Source organism: Agelaius tricolor, unplaced genomic scaffold (assembly GCF_023055355.1).
Source record: "Agelaius tricolor isolate 1412-34295 unplaced genomic scaffold, bAgeTri1.0.p SCAF_5, whole genome shotgun sequence".
Taxonomy (NCBI): domain Eukaryota; kingdom Metazoa; phylum Chordata; class Aves; order Passeriformes; family Icteridae; genus Agelaius; species Agelaius tricolor.
In genome coordinates this window covers 27,325,126-27,344,160 of record NW_027269265.1, presented here as the reverse complement: position 1 = coordinate 27,344,160, position 19,035 = coordinate 27,325,126, and the positions used below count along the sequence as shown (strand labels likewise).

General features: G+C 39.8%; 1 protein-coding gene across 9 annotated transcripts in view; it reads right to left on the bottom strand.

Moving 5' to 3' along the window:
* The window catches only part of HECTD1 (HECT domain E3 ubiquitin protein ligase 1), a 59,690-nt gene extending 41,699 nt beyond the window's left edge, over window positions 1-17,991 (bottom strand). For 8 of the 9 annotated variants that reach the window (XM_071426946.1, XM_071426953.1, XM_071426949.1 and 5 more), the window contains exons 1-3: window positions 17,835-17,990; window positions 15,514-15,792; window positions 74-308 (exon numbers count right to left, since the gene is read on the bottom strand). In XM_071426946.1, the coding sequence (XP_071283047.1) occupies window positions 74-308; window positions 15,514-15,653 (375 nt within the window). In that variant the 5' untranslated portion in view covers window positions 15,654-15,792; window positions 17,835-17,990. Of the gene's footprint in view, window positions 1-73; window positions 309-15,513; window positions 15,793-17,834 lie in introns of all 9 variants that reach the window. The other variant, XM_071426952.1, reaches the window with a different exon arrangement.
* Between the last annotated feature and the right edge of the window lie 1,044 nt (window positions 17,992-19,035).

Here is a 19,035-nt window from a genome sequence, read left to right as displayed (position 1 = left end):
ATGAGGATACTCTTTGGAAATAGCAAATTATCCAACTCCTTCTTAAAAACAAGAGGTTCTTAAGTATACTTACCTTCACACATTGCTCAGCCAAATCTCTGCTCGTTCTGTTGTTAAGTTCAACAACCACTAAACGATTACAAAGTGCTTTGATAGCTCCATCCACTCCCACAATCCTACGGGTACATTCAGCTGATACATCCAGGTAATAAGTTATGGCACGAGCTGTTACTTCCAGTACATTGTCTGGAGCACTTTCATCAAGAAAAATTTTGCACAGTGCTGGCAAAAAAGTTCGAGGAGGGCATCTGCAGGAAAAAAAACACAACACATTATTACTATGTTGTGCACACTTCTCTACATTAAGCAATTTAATACGCTCCCACATTAACGCTTTCCACGCACACATAATTTGCTCAATAAGTTTACAGTTGGTTCAGAACATTCCTTTAGAACCCTACATCTCATACACGCATGAAAATTCAAGGTAATCTGAAAAGATGTTGCTTTAAGAATCCAGAAGAAAAAGATACTCTTGAAATTTTACAGTCATACAGGAGAAAAATTTATCCTGTTGGGATTTTTTTCTAGGAATTAACCTCACGTCACCAAACAGAATTCATGTTTCTTTAAAAGTGCTTCAAGGTTCATGATGACTAATAGCTACTTAATCATGAAATTTTATATACAAAGATTTTGGGTTTAATACATAATTTGATTTTGAGTGGTCCTTCTTCCCTATGTTATTTCCCTTGTCTTTTTATCCTATTTCAGTCTCCTCCCCTGCCTCATTTTTTCCCCTTAATCACACTGAGAACATATTTAATTAATGTAGCTTTGCGTCCACTGCATTTTCTCTCCATATCCATGTCTCAGTAGCCTCTGGCTCTCCTCTTTATTGTTAGCCTCATTTCCAAATGTAAGAATGGTGAAGAATATCCCCAAAACTTCAATACAAAAAAAGCAAGCTGTAATGGTCCTCCTTTTATTCCTCTTAACATTACAGACTATAAACTGAAATAATACTTTTCATTATTAGAACAGCTGTGGCTAAGACTGATTTGGACCAGAAGTTCTAAGACACTGAGCTATATTTTACATCAATTTATCTTCCAGCAGCATATTTAGCAAAACTCAGCATTATGATGGCTCACCACAGTAGTAAAACACTTCCAAGGTGATGGGGAATTAAGTGAAGGGGATAGATGCTGTAACAGTAGTCAAAATAGCTGGATACCTCAACCCTAGATGTAGGAGAACAGACTAAATCTACAGGAAGCAAATATCGCAACTTTTCCTTCAAGTAGGGCTTTGGTTTTGAAAAAGATGGCCTAAAACTTTTTTAAGTCCAAAAAAGAAAGAATAACAACATATTTTTTAGTCTGGAAGACAGGTGAAGTACTTGTTGATGAATCATTCTGAAGACTCAGAGGTCATTCAGTATCCCATCTGGTATGCAGTGACTCACACAAAGACACCAAATCCTAGGACAGCAAAATGCTAATAGTTTCCTTCAAGATCTTACCATGCTTTGTGAAGTAACTAGTAACGCTGTCTGACAATTAAATACATTACCCAACAATACTTAATGACAAATCAATAAGTGAAGCTTCAATAAAGCTCAAACACAAATGTAAAACTTATATTGGCCTATCCAGCCTATACTGTCTGTTGTTCTTAAGAAATCTGTCATTTAACTCTACAGCTTTAAGGAGGGTTTAAACAGTAACTTTGCATTTTAAACATTATCCACTGGGGGGAATAAAAGGCCTGAAATTTGTACTCCTTATTAGATGACCACCATATGATGACAGAAGAAGCATTTCAGTACATAAAATTACAAGTGGACAATGTATTCAAGGGTTTTGGTGCTGGATCTTTTATACTGAATTTTATGCAACACCAGACAGATCACTAAAACATTGCTATGAACAAGGTTCTTCAAACTATATTGCAAGAAAATAATCCAATAAATACAAATCTTAGAAAGCCCCAAACAAACCAAACCCACACATATATTACCAAGTGGAAGGTAGTGAGCTCCACTGGCTATTTTAATACTAGTAAGAGCATTTTTTCTTAGATGGCCACACAGCTGCAGAAAGTTAAAAGCCATACTTAGCAAATCTAAAACCTACATTTTTTTTCTATGATTTAACAGCTTACAAAGCACAACACAAAAGAAACTCAGCTGTATTTTTTTTAAATAAAATTAAAGAATTAAAATTCCATCACCAATCCACCAGAGCCAATTACCCAGCAGACACAGTAAAATACTAAGTTACTAAGAGCATATCACTTATACTGAATTCTTTGTCAGCATACAGATGCCAGTGCACTGTATCAGCAATGCTGTCCTTATAAAAGCACAGCTCTCTAGCACAAATTTAAGGATTAAGGGTGTTTTAAAATGACCTTTCTGCCAGAACCTCTAGCTACACTAATCAGAGACCTTTTCAATCAGCGGGTACAGAACAATCTCCACTTGCTGTCAGTGGAGATTGTTTACTTTGTTTTGATTCTTTGTTTTCTGACTTAGAGGAATGATTTCCAAGCTCCCCATAAGAAAACCAGGCTTCATCACAGAATCATAGAATGGCCTGAGTTGAAAGGGACCTCATGGGCAGGGGCACCTCTCACTAGACCAGGTTGCTCAGAGCTCCACCCAAACTTGCCTTGAACACTTCCAAGCATGGGGCATCCACAGCTTCTCTGGGAAACTATATTGGGTTTGTGTGATCAGGTTTTGGTAGCAGAGGGAGCTACAAGGGTGACTTCTGTGAGAAGCTGCCAGAAGCTTCCCCCATGTCCTGGAGAGCCAGTGCCAGGTGGCTCCAGGATGGACCTGCTGCTCACCAAGCCCGAGTCAATCAGGAGTGGTGGCAACACCTCTTTGATAATATATTTAAGAAAAAAACCTCATTGCACAGATGTAATTGTGGCCAGAGAAGAGCAGGGTGAGAATATGTGAGAGGAACAGCTCTGCAGACACCAAGGTGGAGAAGGGGCAAGAAGTGCTGGAGCTGAGATTCCCCTGCAGCCCATGAAGAACCACGGGGATGCAGAGATCCACCTGCAGCCCACGGAGGAGACCCAAACTGGAGCAGACGGATGCCCAAGAGAAGGTTGTCAACCCAGGGGACTCACACTCAAGCAAGCTGAGCCTGAAGGACTGCACCCCATGGAAGAGTGACCCACATGGCAGTCTGGGGGGAACTGTTGCCCATGGGATGGACTCACGTTGGAGAAGTTCCTAGAGGAATGTTACCTATGAGAGGAACCCCACACTGGAGCAGGGGAAGGACTCCTCTTCCTGAGCAGCAGCAGGAACAATGAGTGATGAACTGACTGTAACCCCCATTCCCCACCTCCCTTCACTACTGGTGGGGAAGGAAGTAGAGATTGGGAAGGAATAAATGGTAGGGGAGAAGGTGTTTTTACAATCTACTTTACATCTCATCATTCTACTTTGATTTTGTTAGCAATAAATTCAGTTAATATCCCCAATTCAACTTTGATTTTCCTATGACAGTATTTAATGAGTGATCTCTCTCCCACACCTTATCTCAACCATGAACCCTTCATCATATTCTCTATCTCCTGTCCAACTGCAGAGGGGAACAACAGAGTGGCTTTGCTCAGTGCCTGGCATCCAGCCAGGGTCAACCCACTACAGTAACCTTGTCCTGTCACCACATGCTCTTGTAAGAAGTCGTTCTCCAGCTTTCTTGTAGGCTCAATTCAGCTACTGGAAGGCCATAATTAGGTCAGCCCAGAGCCTTCTCTTCTCCTGAGACTGTTCACACTGAACAATCTCAATTTTCTCAGCCTCTCCTCATAGGAGATCATAGCCCTCCTTCAGCCTCACTCCATGTCCTTCCCGTGCTGGCAGCCAGAGCTGATGCAGCCCCGCAGGTGGGGTCTCAGCAGAGCAGAGCAGAGGGGCAGAATCCCCTCCCTGGCCCTGCTGCCCACGCTGCTCTGGATGCAGCCCAGGACACGTTTGGCTCTCTGGGCTGGCAGTGCCCATGGCTGCCTCATGTGCAGCCTCTCACCCACCAGCACCCCCAAGTCCTTCTGGACAGGGCTGCTCTGGGGCTGTTCATCCCCAGCCTGTGCTGAGACTGGGGCTTGCCCCAACCCAGGAGCAGCACAGCACCTGGTCTTGTTAAAACTCCTGAGAATCCCAAGTGCATACGTCTCAAACTTGTTCATTCCCCTGAAGGGTATCCAACCCCTCAGATCTGTCATCCACACCAGTCAGCTTGGTGTCCTCTGCAAACTTGCTGAGGGTGCACTCAATCTCTTTGTCCATGGCATTAACAGAGATATTAAATAACACTGGTCCCAAAACAGATCGCTGAGGGACACCACTTGTCACTGATGTCCATCAGGACTCTGAGCTATTGACCTCTACCCTCTGGATGTGACCATTCAACCAATTTCTAATCTATCTAACAGTCCACACAGTAAACCCTTCTCTCTCCAATTTAGAAAGAATGTTGTTAGGAGGAAGCCTGTCAGAGGCTTTGCAGAAGTCCTGATAAATGACGTCTGTTGCTCTTCTCCTGTCCACTGACAGTCACCCCATCACAGAAGGCCGCAGGGTTGGTCAGGCAGGGCTTGCCCTGGATGAAGCCATGTTGGCTGTGCCAAACCACCTCCCTATCCTCCATGTGCCTCAGCACAGCTAAGGAGGATCTGTTCAATGACCTTCCCAGGCACAGAGGTGAGGCCAACTGGGCAGTAGTTTCCAGGGTCCTCCTTTCCACCTTTACAGATGGGTACAATATTTCCTTTTCAAAATTTTCTTTTCCTAGTAACTTGGGACTGCAATGACTTTTCCTGGAGAGTGACTTGGCAATTACAAACAGAAAGGTTATAGAGTCTCCTCTGGAGATCTACAGATTACACTCATAAGCACACACAGACCATACAGATAAGTTCAGATTCTTTTGGCCTGTTGAAGTTCCCTCAGGCCTTACCAGTGTGTAAAGTTCCTGAAAACAAGAGACTAGAAGTACCAGTTCTGTCATTCACACGCAGTCTCGATCAATGGTTCAGCCTGTAATAGCAGGCAAGAAGGATATATGAACACATCCCTGGTGCTCCAGCCATGATCTTCTCAAACAGGTGGCTAAACAATTACAGTATAAAATTGCCTAGCTGTCATTTTGAGGGACTTCAATCTTGATGCTGTAGCTAACTTCTCTATCAATAATTGCATACAAACAAAAGCACACAGGTCAGCTTTTCAGTGATCCCCCTTTAATCCCCAAATCTGCTTTAAGTGATGACATGGGTCTCCTGTGGTTGAAACCATAAGCATCAGCTCTGCATTGTCTCAGGGAGAAGAATATGCCTGTGCGAGTAGTGCCAGAGAAAGAACTAACAGGGCTAGGTGGGAACACCAGCCCCACAATGACAGATGAGGTACAACATCATCAGAGCCATATAGCAAATGCCCAAAGTATGCCTATCCCTACTGTTGAGGCAGCTCCACTGGGTTTTTCTCTGTGCAGGCATTTGACCAATAAAAAGAGAGGGAAAGTGTTGCTTTTATTCAGTGGATGGTCTTCATGCCTCAAAACTGTGAAATGGGTTTTCAGAGTAGCCCTTAAGCCCTCAATCCAATCCCAAGCAAAGGCACTAAAGCCTAAGTAAAGGCAGCAGAGGGAAGAGAAATCCCCTGCTTACCTGGAACCAATACTAGCAAACAGGCCAAGCACAGCACCTTCTCAGGACCAGCTCCTCTTTTTAATGAAGCACCAAGTAAGCAAATATAGTCAACATCAGCAGAAGCCAAAGAGTGAATCAGAAAAATCATGTTATGTATGCATTGCTATTACACCATAATTCCAAGGTAAATCCTTACTGGCTTTCTTAGGTAGTCCAAAACAAATCAAAAGGACCTAAAACTGCTTCAAATATTGGCTGAGGAATATTAGGACCCTATAGTAATATTGACCTTATTTCAGTTCCAACTAAGGCTATGCTCAGAACTAAACTGTATTTTGACAGGTAGTAAAACAAAAAATTCCAGGAGTGTCCATCACACAGACACAGGCTGAACATTGGACTCACCTTTAGAAAACAGTCTACACGAGAAAAACAAGGCTGTCAAAACTTCCTGGGACATAAGGGAAACCGAGATCAAAGCTACAGCACTGAATGAACTGATGTGACAGGATAGCAACCAATGGTCAGCTTTTAGTACACTTCCATCTACTGACAAATGATGCTTTTGATTCCCAAGAGAAAAATACACCAATAAACCTGCCATTACTGCAAGGATCAACACCCACCAAGGAAAAAAAAGGCTAAGTGCATAATTTCTAAAACATTCCAGTATCAAAACTGGTTCACATGCTGCTTTTATCCAGACCATATATTAACTAAAAGTAGTATCTCAGAAAAAGAAGAAACTATGACAGAAAAGTTCCTAAAGCTGTAGGTGAAGAATCACTGTTCACAATTACCTATTTGAAGTGAAACTAGCAAAAAGATGATGAGTTTTCTTTACTACAGAAAAAGCTATTCTTTAATTGTGTTTATTCTTTCAAATCAGAAAATAATGGCAAAAAGGTACCTCTGAAGTTCAGGTTTCTATTTAGGCCCTTCTTTTAATAAACATGAAAATGAAAGGAAAATATTTTTAGATTGTTATTTCTAGGGGGCTGTATTAATACCACATTAGGCACTTCCTAAAGTGCTTCAAATGTGTATTTTAGAAGAGTGATTAGGGACTACTTAGTGAATTAATGAGGTCACTCTGTGTTACTCCTTAGTGAAAGACCAACTTCAAGTTAATGAGGTTACTCTACAATCCACACTAGAGCTCTTGCTGATTACTTAAGTCTTGCAGCTCTCAGTGTCCATTCAACTTTATTCCTGTACTTCCAGAGAAGAGCTGCTGTTAGTTACTATCTTCCAAGTTTTCCACCCACCATGCTTCAAAGATCTTGCTGAAAGATGGGTTTGTCCAAAATAGGTAATATTCCTCGTCAATATTTCCCATCTATATTATCATCAATTAAGATTAGGGTACTAGAGCATTCTGTACTGACGTAAGAAGTAAACCACATTGAAAAGTACTCATTCAGTATAATTTATATTTAAATAAATATAGTCATACTTTCAATGTTAAAATGAGTTATTAGGTTGTAAAAACCATAAAGCACAAATTCTTTAATATGCACTCTTTCTCTGCAAAAAATATACATGACCTAAAAATATTTTCCAAATACCATAATCATCTTGATGTCAAGAAAGACTAAGAAAATTTGTCAGTATAATTAAATTACTACGGAATTTACAGCACTATAATCAGCATAACTCCATATGCTGACACACTTCTGAACATTTACACACACACCCACCTCTTTAGGAACAGAAATATCCATACGGATACAAAATTCTTAAATAGCTACATCAGTAAGCTCCTGCCAGTGCTAATCCCTTAAACTCTAATGAAGTGACTCAGCTGATTTTACAGCTTGCCAATGTAAAAAGATACCAAGGAAGTAAAAATAGGCACTGTAAACTCATTTCTGTAATTACATTTCATATTTTAATGCACTTAAAATCCTTAGCTAAAACAGAAAGAGTAATAGTGAAGACTACACTACTGCCATGCTTAAAAAAAAAGCACTTAAGGAACTTAAGGAAGGAAAAAAGACCAGTTCAGTTCATCCCCAAAACAGTTAACAACTGCTGCTAGCATTAGGGTGTGTTACTCAATTCCAAAGTAACCGCTGGATTCAGTCGATGTGGAGCCCCTGGCATGTGACGAAGCCTTCAGCGAAGCTGCCTGGTCCAAGACATGTGACTTGTGGCAGAAAACCAAGCTCAGCTGCCTGCCAGCAATAGCTGGATCTTTAATGCATACCATCTGCTGAAACCAGTTAAAAGTGGGAAAAAAGGGAATTATATGTGTCTACCCTACTTAGTATATAATAATTTTAAATAAAAACTAAAATACTCAAGTTAACTCCCATTAGTAACAGTTTTTGAAGAAAAATATATCAGATAAGCTTTTACAACAACACGTCACACAACTCTGAAACTTTTAAGAACATCCTGCACAACTGATTTTTCTTAAAGCAAAAGTCATTTCAATTCATTTTTGATTAATTTGTTTTTCCTTTCCGTAATTCTTTCTATGGGAAGAGATCTCAGCCTTTCCCTTAATTTTTCTTTCATTGGAAGACTGTTTTGTTTTCACATATGAACCAAAACCAACAGCAGAGTAATCCAAACCATCCACAAGAAAACCCACACACCTGCACTGTCTGTATGTATTCTTCTGGATCCATTACCAAAACATATTTTGCACTGTTTTCCTATAACACTGTTACAATACAAATTAAGTCCAGAAAACACCACTATGTATAAGACTTCAGACACACCATACTGTATTTTAAATGTGCACAGAAAAGGCAAAAAATTAACTGACAATTTAGGAACTTTTTCCAGAATTACAAAACATTAAAACTTGCACAACTCTGAATCCCTACTCTTAATTGCAACCACAGCCCAGGCCAATAAAATTAAACTGAGGAATAAACAATTCCATCCTGTATTCATTCCAGTACAAACTCCACTTTATTAAAAATTAGGAGAAATTAATTTAGAATTAGAATTTGACATTTAAAAAAAACTTTCAAACTTTCTTTTAGCTAAATAAATGACGGAGCTGAACCCTCTTCTGAGAGTTCATTACTAGGAAGGAAGACAGTATTGGACAGTTAGTATTCAACTACACATTAAATAAATATCAGTTGTGTAAAATGAAACATAAGAAAAATCCATATGAGGAAACAGTTTCCACAGGATAGGTAATTTCTGTATTTCTAAATAAATTACCATGTGCTTTATTCCTGAATTTATAAAGGACATGTTAGGCTGCCTTTATCATTTTTCAGCATCTCATAAAAGTTATGCCATACCTCAGGGTAATAATTCCACATGTTTGTTCTGCAATCTTCAGCACTTTGTAAATATTTTACAGACTCTTAGTCCACAATAGCTGAATAAATTAAAGAATGTGAAACTACAGGTCTTTCTACCTATGACTTCCACTAGTAGCAACCTCAATTGTGCAAACAGATAATGCTTTGCGTACATATTACATCTGTCAACATTTCAAAAGGAAATAAGCAATTTAAACAAAAAGTATGATTTTGTGTGCGTGCCTAAATATGCACTTATAACCACTAGCTACTTTTGGATTCCCAGGTGCTCAAAAAAAGAACTGACTTACACAAGAAAACTTCCACTTCCCTATTAGCAATCTACTTAACATCTGTACTATCTATACCTCTTCTTAAGAGGCCAATATTAAAAATCACTTGACCACTAGTCATGCAAGAAAGGAACCCTGCAATTTGAAATTCCTGTAACATCTTGTATTGGTCTCATCCAATCTGTTAGGAGCTGACACTTTCAAAAGTCATTAACCTGATGCCTTAACATCCTGCACTCAACTTTTGCACAGTACTCGCAGGAATCACTTCACTTTAATTTCACACACAAAATTCTGAACAAAACAAAGAGTACTTGAAGATATCACTAGAAAAAGAAATTTAAATGCTAGACAGGTAAATAGTGACAATGTGATGATTTGTCTGGAATACCCAGAGGCATGGGCTCATTTAAACAAAATGTGTTTTGACACACAAATGCCAAGTTACAGATTTTAGACTAGGTAATACATCAAGCCATACCTAAGCAGCAAGCACTCATATCCTTGAAAGCAACTCTGAAGACAGATAACTAAAACCACACATCCTGTACAAAGTTTTGGAAACATCTAACACAACTTGGCATGTTCAACTGTTAACAGCAAGTCAGAGGCACTACTATAAACAGCATGGATGAAGGCAACACTGGAAAGTATTTCTGAAGAACTTGTAAACTGAACAACTAGAGAAGGGGAGGAAGATCAAGAGCTGATGAAACCTTTGTTTACAGTAAGAGCAGGCTTTTTATCTGCATAGGACAAGGTGGACTGACTGCTGTCTACAGAATTCATCAGACTGGCCAATTCTTATGGAAAAGAGCAAGTAAATTTCAACAACAAAGACAACTTAGGCTGCAGATTTAATAGCAAAAGAGAGGGTAAAATTAAGTAGGATGCCCTCTCAAAAGCATTAGCTACACATTATGCTTGTATCAAACAAGATGCTCAATCCAGTAATAACCATATAAAAGGGCCATGAGAGAAAAGAAGGTGTCAATTTAGACTTAATCTTCCCTTCTGACCTTTGCAACCATTAAGATTCTCAAAATAACTAGACAAGGTTAATCATCTCCACAATACCAGTGACAATGAGGCCAGAATTCCCATTTTACAAAGAGCAACCAGAAAGACATTAGTATTTTAAAATTCTTGTAACTGAAAAAAAGAGAAAACCAAAAAACAGCCTTAAAATCAGCAATGATTCTAAACATTATGTTGTAACAAGATTGGAAAAATACAAAGCACACCCCTACTTCCATCTCAGAAAACCACTCTATAGGATGATGAAGATCCCACTATATTGGAGGCCACACAGTAAATTACTGGTATTTCACTGCTGCCATACCCTCTGCCTTCATTAAAAGAAAAAAAGCTTAGTAGGAATCACATGAGACTTGCCACTGTAAAGGTTACAAAATTTCATTTGGGAGAGATGTCTGCATTAGTACAAACCAGAAACAAAAGCCAAAAATTCACTAAGAACATATACTTTGCATGGTTAAAAATAATGAAAACTGTAGTCTACTGTTGACAGCAATACTTACTCTAATTTACTCACTGCTGCACTCCAGCACAAAAGTGTAACAATGATCTGACTTTATTTTTTCCTTAGAATAACAAAAGAAGCAAATCTATAAGACACAAAGCATGAAACCACCTTGATACCAACAGAACTGCTCCCTCAGCCTGCTAGTTTTTCCATAATTATCATACCTATTAAAGGGCACTTGACTGTCTGAGTTACAAAGATGCTTTGTAAAGGCAGCCCAGATTGTAAACATATTCCTGAAAACCAGCACTTTTGATTTCTATCCCTATCTCTAAAGGATTTTGTTTTTGTCCATATATCTAATTTTGATTTACTGGAGTTTTGCAATCCTGATAAAGACAGGAGAATGTAGTTTTAAGCAGGCAGAAGTAAAGCTGAACTGTTTCACATTACTCTAACAGTCTCACTAGCTCACATGAACAGTCTTTGGTCCACTAGAATTTCTTCTTACACTTGCTAGCAAATACAATATAAAGATATACACTTCTTCCCTAGTGAATAGATACCCTGAAAAGAAAAAGGTTCCGTGTGAATTAAAGTAAACATATTTGATCTAAGAAATAAACTGAAAGGATTTCTATTTTACACATTAGAACCCTAACATATGACCCTGTGTACAATTTGTTTGTATTTGTCAAATGAGCTGATAACTCCTGATAATTTATTGCTTACCAAATCTGTTAATGCCAAATATACAGAGGTAACTTACGGAACAGCCAAACAGAAAGATGTTTTCTCCTTCTGAGCATTAATAAGGCCTATCTCATCTGCTGTAAAAAGGTTTTAAGCAGGTCTTACTTTGTTATAGCAGTGCCTTAATCTACAAATTTTCATTGTAATTAATTGCTAGGTACTTTTACTCTGACAGCAACAGAAAGCCCATCCAGAAGAGCTCTAATTTTATTTCACCAAAAAAGTGAAACAATCGCACAAGGTGAAAAAAGAATAAATTGAAACACCTATTCAGAAAAAAGCTACATTTATAATGTGAGATTGCAACTAAGAGCCTCTACATACATTTAAACTGTTACAGGTAATCTAAAAGACAAAAAAAACCCAAAATTTCAATTAAGTTCATATTAAATGCATTCCTTAAACTCCTGTTCAAGTGGATTTAATAACACATAGTTTAACTCTAGTTTGGGACTAACACTTATAATCACAACAGTTTTGCTGTTTTACTCCAACTAAACTACTTAAAAAACCATTTCTCCTCATTCATTAAGTTTCTGTAGTTCAATTTAGTGGCTTTTGTTGCTGGTAAAATGTTAGCCATTCTTCATGACAATTGACTAGCAGAGTCTGTGACTCATTATCACCAGAAGATGAATATGCCACTGATTTTTGTAATGTTAACATATGAGTAACTTCCAAAATCATTTAATTGGATGTAATATGTAAATCTGGGAAGAAGTAAAGAAACATCAATTATTTGGCAGCACTACCTGTTAATCAGCTGCATACCCTGAAATCTGCTGTGATGCTGCTAGAACTCTACAAGAACATTATGAAATACACCATGCACGTGTGCCTGCTTCCAGTTTGGAGCTGACCTGAAACACTAGTTTCACTATCCATTACTCTTGTACAAAAGCAAATTATTACTTTTGTTATTAGCTATATCATTTCCTTCAGAACACGTCAGCAAGTAACTCTTGCAAAAATGAAGTGCAAGATTCTGAATCCAACATCTCAATACCTTTTTTTTCTGTTCAACTTTGTGCTTTCTTGGCTTAGTGAGATTGTGTATTACACTTAACTCCTTAAGAAAGCAGTATGGAAACTGTGTTGTGGTTTCAGAGATGCATAGCATTCATGTCAATACTTCTAATGTGGTCTTGTTTCAGTTTTGCCAGTCCTCACCATACCCAGCTTTCAATCACCAGATGTACTTCACTAAAATGATGGGCTTTTTCTTAGCTTACACCACAAAAGCAAATAACATCTTATGTAAAAGTGGAGTAATACTTAATATTTAAAGTTACTCTAAATAAGATGTGAAAAACTTCCCATTTCACTCTCCAAGAAACTGACTGTGTTAAAAGTCCATCTCAAAGTTGTTGAGATGAAAAATTTTCTTTAATGTTTTGTCAACATACAACTAATACAAATGAACAATTCCAGGATCTTCAAATAACATATGCACAGCATCCAAAAACTTGGAAATGCTATTCTTACTTAGTAGAAGAAAAAAATTTGTGAAGTCTAGAGACTGGTTTTCTTACCAACAGAAAAATACATCCATATTCTAGATTAGGCATGCTGAAAATATTTTCAAGATTAGTTCCTGAAAAAAGAGTTTAGCCGCCCTTCTGTCACACAGTAAATCTCCTATTTCAGCAAGCAGCAAGTCCTTTAAAAAGCAAGCTGAAAAGGAACTATAAAATATTATCCATTATTATTTTATTTATACCCTCTCAGCACATGACAATACTTTAACTGTCATTTGGAAAGATTTTAAAAATACTTTTCAAGATATCTGCTCCTTACAGAGTTCCAAAATAAAGTCACCTTGAAATGCAGGCACACATAAGCACACGAGACAATCACTGAGAAGTTTTCCACTGAAGATTGTATACCCTTCTCTGCTTCTCCCATATCTCCAGTTATGCAGTTCCATCTCCAGTGCTCACCAGACACCTCCCTATATGCTGTAACTCACGGTAACAGCAGAAAACTAACAGCTTCCTTCTGCAGGTTCAAAGAAACAGAAAGAAAACTAACAACCTCCTTCAGCTTGCACATGCAGAGAATTGGGAGTCCAGTAAGCCCTGACAGTGGCAGGAAGAAGAGTGTGGTTGGGAGGAATAAAAAGGGTGGGTGATAAATGGGAAGAAAGTAATGATGCACCATGTCAGCTCACCAAATGCCATGGTACCAGATGACATACTTCAGTATATTCACAGAGCCAATAAAAAGTAGCAGTTTCAACATTAATGCAAAATCACTTTAACAGGCAGAGACCTTTGGTAACTTCTTCCCCTACTTACATTTCATTCTCTTCTTTTTAAGGAAAACTTACAAGAGCAAAAGAAACAGAGAACTTAGAAGACCAGTAAAATTACACTATATCAACACTCAAAAGAAAAATTAAAATGCCAAATGGTATTTTAAATATTTCTTCTTTCAGACATAAATAATTTTAAAACCACAACAGTGCAGTAACAGAGCATTCATTATATACACTTTAAGAAAAAAAGAAGCACTTGGACTACTTAATTCATTTATATTGAAATAAAAGCCTGTTCTAAATAAGATGCATAAAACCCACAACTGGTTTGTATTTTTTAAAGTTGACATTTCATTCCTGACTCTCAAATACTCAGAAGACAACCTTAAAAATGCTTATGCCTAGTTCTACACCAGTATAGAACAGAATATCCTGAAGCAGGCATTTTACCCAGATTAATCAGAAAAATTCATTTTTAACTACCAAGTTTTTTTCTACAATGGTGAATTCTGAGGCTCCCCCCCATCAGCAGTATGAGGATAGACAGGGAAGTTGAATGGATCTCACTACAGTAAGGCTCTCTCCAAGTCAAAATTTTACTCGTAAGCTCACCAAGGCAAAGAACAGGCAGCTTCAATTTCTAAAGCACTGTACAAAATTGTGCTCAATGCTCTGCAACTACTACAAATCCAAATTTTAGAGGTGTATGAATTTTACATTTCCTGTAATAAATACAGTCATGAGAAGAACTTCTAAGAGGTAAGTCTGAAAACCGTTTCCACCAGAGCTACAAAACTAAAGTGTAACAGACAGCTACCTTCTCAAGTGCTTCTAAACCCATACTCCTAAAAAGCAGGATGCATCTCAAAAACACTAGCCATATTTTATTATGAAAAGAAAGTGAGAGCAATGAACAAAACCATGGGAAGGAAGAGAGGCAAGAGCATGAAAATCAAAACTGAAGAAACCAAGTAAAAAAGTAAAAGTTGTGATTGCTTACGCTTTTGCCACCTTTTCCAGACTAGTGGTGGACTCTCACAGGAAGTAGTGTAACACAAGCACAGCAACACTCAAGTAACAGAAGTGATTATATCAGCATTTTGTGCTGTGAGAAATATAAAAAGGATTGAGTGCAGGGACTGTGCTATATAAAGTGTACAAATGCAGCTGAGAAGGAGGGTGGCATGAACAGCAACATGCCCCAAAGAAGGGGCAAAATATTTGTGGGTACAGTGGTTATTGTTTGTGATTTTTGCTTGGACTTGCAGAACTCAAAAAAAAGCTACTATATCCCTTGCTAAAAGCACTGTGACAGTATGGATGCTTAAATATATCTAGGTGATCATAATCCTAGTGCAAAAAAAGTTTTTCTCTACCAAAACAAACCAAAACCAAAGAAAAACACACACAAAAAAACAAAAATACAACCACCCCCAAAAGGAAAAGAGAAACAAAGAAACAAAAGAAAAACCAACACCCCACACATACACACACACAAATCCACATCATTTAAACGAAAGAAATGTATTCAGAGTTGCAACCAGCTCCTGTGTCAGAACAGGCACTGTGTATCACCCAAAAACCACTACATTTTTAATCAGACAACGATACTTCACGTGACATTAACAGAAACACTTGATTTCAGTGATCTAAACAGAAGTTCACTTTGTAAAAACATTTTTGAGGCTGAAAGTTTCTAGGAATGTTAAATATTACATTCAGCTGCAGAAAGGGGAAGATAACATTGCAAAAAGGAAAGCCAGATGTACTTACGTTTCAAAACAGCGATCCACGTTGTCTGACATCAGAAGCAGCATGCAGAGCTGTTCCAGGGCTATTAGCTGCATATCCCTTTCATCCCCCTGCCCCATCTGCAGCCATTCCAGCAACGTGTCTGGATCCACATCTGCCATGGTTTTTTATTAAAAAAAAAAAAGCCGCCTCCACTTCAATTAAAAAGTACCAAAAATATCCTTTAATTGTAGAAGCCAGACTAACTTCAGCACAATTAATTTCTCTCTTCAGTCAGCCTCACGCTTTTGCAGTTTTCACCTGGCAAGAAAAAGTAAGAAAAGCATTCATCATCACAACCTTGTCATTGAACTTCCTGTATTTGCTCCTTTCTAAAACATATAGCATATGTTTCAGATGAAATTAAGAAAATTTTCACATATCTTATAGCAAATGGGTTTTTCAAGCTTTATCAGAAGGTAAATAGTAAAGAGTTAGCTCTGTTTTGAGGATAGCTCAAAATTACAGCTAGAAAAATTGTGCTCAACCCTTTTGTGCATTCTTAAAGCTAAGAGAAAGAAAGTGATGTCCTGACCATCCTCTCCTTTAATATCATTTTATTGTAAAGTGTTCAGCTTTATGAGAGATGCATTACCTCCTCATGAAAATATTCAAATATAGAAAGATAATCAATTTCACATTTTAAAAAGAAATCCATAAAATAAAAACTGAGATGTGCAGTTACAGACTTTCAGAATTTTCAGAAACCTTTTAAAAGTTCAAGTCCTTAATCTTTTAAAACAACATTCAAACATAAGGAAAAGAGGCTTTTTATGTCAAAGGATATAAAAAGACAACTTAAAAATCACTTCCATTTTCAAGAGTTAGGGGTTTGTTGGGTTATATGGGGACACTTTTGAAAAAAATACTTAATTCATAGTTTTCAAAAAAATCCAGTGAATAATTCAAATAATTCACATACATATAAGGAAAACAACATTATTTGCTGGCCCAATGCCAGAGTTGTACAGGCAAGCTGAAGACCAAAAAAGTCCCCTTGCCTAAACTTTGTGTTTAACAAACAGTCAAATTCACCTCCCTTGCCTAAAAACACAGAACACATGACTATTTTCATATAAAACCTAATGGGTTACAAACCAACCTCTTCAAATTAGACATACAAGAAAAATAAAACTCTTTCAAAACACAGTTTAGAGAAGAAGAACTAGTTTATCAAACTCATAGGTAAATATGAAATGCTGGACAGTATCCCCACAAACAGGGGGGAGGTGATGTGGGAGGAAGAAGCTTGATCTGGACAAAGTCTGCCTACTTGTTTACTTGCTGCTAATGAGTTAATAGTTAAAAAATAACCTCATCAAGGGCATGTCTACAAAAGGGAATCAGAAATTAGTATTATATGAAGAAACACACACTGAATCAGCTCTTTCACAATAGCTTAAAACTCAGAGATGTTACAGAAGTACAACAGATAGGATTTTTATAAAATTTAGGACCATAATATTACAGACCCCTCAACTACTGCTTACCAGTTATATATTTGATATTATCTTACTCTAAAAAGTAATTTAATATTAGTAAACTGTTTTTCTGTGTTTTAAACACTGCCTATGATTCTCCAAGATGTTTACAGACTGCATTTCCTGCTCGAATCCTACATAAAACTACTTTCAGACAGAAAAAGTGGGATCGCATTATAAGTATTCTACCTCTCCTTAACACCACTAAATCGTTATTTCCGGGAGCGGAGAGATGAGTGATAGCGAGAGAAACAAGAAAATTAAGAGACAGCGAAAGTGGGGTAAGTTCAACCCAGGCACCTGCTGTTCCCCCATCCCAGACGGGCTGTACAGGAGCCACCGCGCAGAACCCGGAGCGTGGCGAGCGGCCGGACCCGCGGGCTGAGCCGCCCCGGAGCAGGGGCCAGGCCGCAGCACAGCTCACCCCGCGCCGCCCGGGCCTGCTCGCACAAACCAGGCGGGCCCCGGGCCCGCGCGGCGCTTGGGGCTTTGGGCCCCTTCCCCACACGGCGCCGCCCGGGGCACGGGAGGCACCGCCTCCACCTCCTCGCCGCCCCCGCACGGGGCACCCGGCGGCGTGAGGGGCTCCCCGGCAGCGCCGCCCCGCTCTGCCCCCGGCCCCTCGCACAGACTTTCCGGCAGCCGCCGCCTCCCCCCGCCCGCAGCTCCGGCCCGCTCCCTCTCGGCCCGACAGGCCCGGGCAGCGACGCTCGAGTTCCCGGCGAGCCGCAGGCCGCGCAGGGTGACCCGGCCTGGCTGCTCGGGAAAGGCGCCGTCCCCCAGCGCAGGCCGAAGAGGCCCCGCGCCACCCCCGCCGCTCACCTCAGCCTCCCGCAGCCTCCTCGCCGGAGCCGAGCCCTCCTCAGCGCCACGCCGAGACCGGAGCGGCGGCGCGGCGGCGGCGGCAGCCCGAGCCCCGCGGCAGGCGGCGGCCAGCGGCATCCATGGCGCTCCGCCCGCTGCGGGGTGGGCGGGCGCGGCAGGAGCCGCGCTCGGGGCGGAGCTGAGGCGGCCGAGTGGCCGCTGGGGGCGCTGCCGGAGCCTCGGCGGAGAAGGGGCCGCTCCCGCGGGCCCGCTCCGCCCCGCGCCGCCTCTGCGGAACTGCGAGCCGGGGCCCGGGCAGCCCCAGGCGCGGCCTGCTCGGCGAGGGGCCCGGGTGGCCTTCCCCTGGCTACGTGGGGAATTTTATTTTTTTCTTTTTTTTTTATGGTTTACAGGTCATCTTATTTATTGCCATATTCTGGTTGTTTACTTCAATATAATATTCTTTACAGTTACGGCGGGGCTTATACTTTTCAAGGGCCACTCTCGTAAACACTTTGATCCCCCTCCCGAACTTCCATTAAAAAGGATCTGGTGAGCGGATTTGAGCGTCGCAGTGCTGGGTCTTAGAGAGCGAAGGTTTTAATTTGCTCTTACCGAGCAGTGAGTTTGAAGTGCTGCAATTACGCTGTGTAGCTTGAGACACCTTTTGCAGTAGAGTGGTCCGCTGCCATTCGTGCTGCAAAATGCTGTGCAACTACCTTGCATATGATTAAAAGACAAAGGAAGTAAAATGCTGAAAATTTAAAACTAGCGACTTTCAAAATAATTTAATTCTCTGTAGTATGACGTGTTTTGCAAAGGAATTTAAGCCTATTAATATAAGTACAGTAAATAAGATTGTTGTACATTTGAATGTCGCTCCTACCTACATCATAGACATTTCCTGTAATTAGGAGGCTAAAACTACACACTGAACAAAAAGGCAATAGCAGTCATGCTTGGTTAAAACTTGCCGAATGCTGACATTTTTATTGGCCAATGTTGTAATAACATGTCTAGAAAGCATTATCTTTATTGGTGCAGGTTTTATTCAGAACACAAGAATAGTAGTTCTTTTGTCTCTGTTTCTGATCTCTAAGGGAGCTTAGCCTTTCTGTCTTACCATATTACATCTCTGGTAACTGCAACTTGTTCCAGCTCAGACGAGACTTACATTTGTATCCTTAGCCTGTGCTTATCCTTCAGAGGTCAGGAAGAT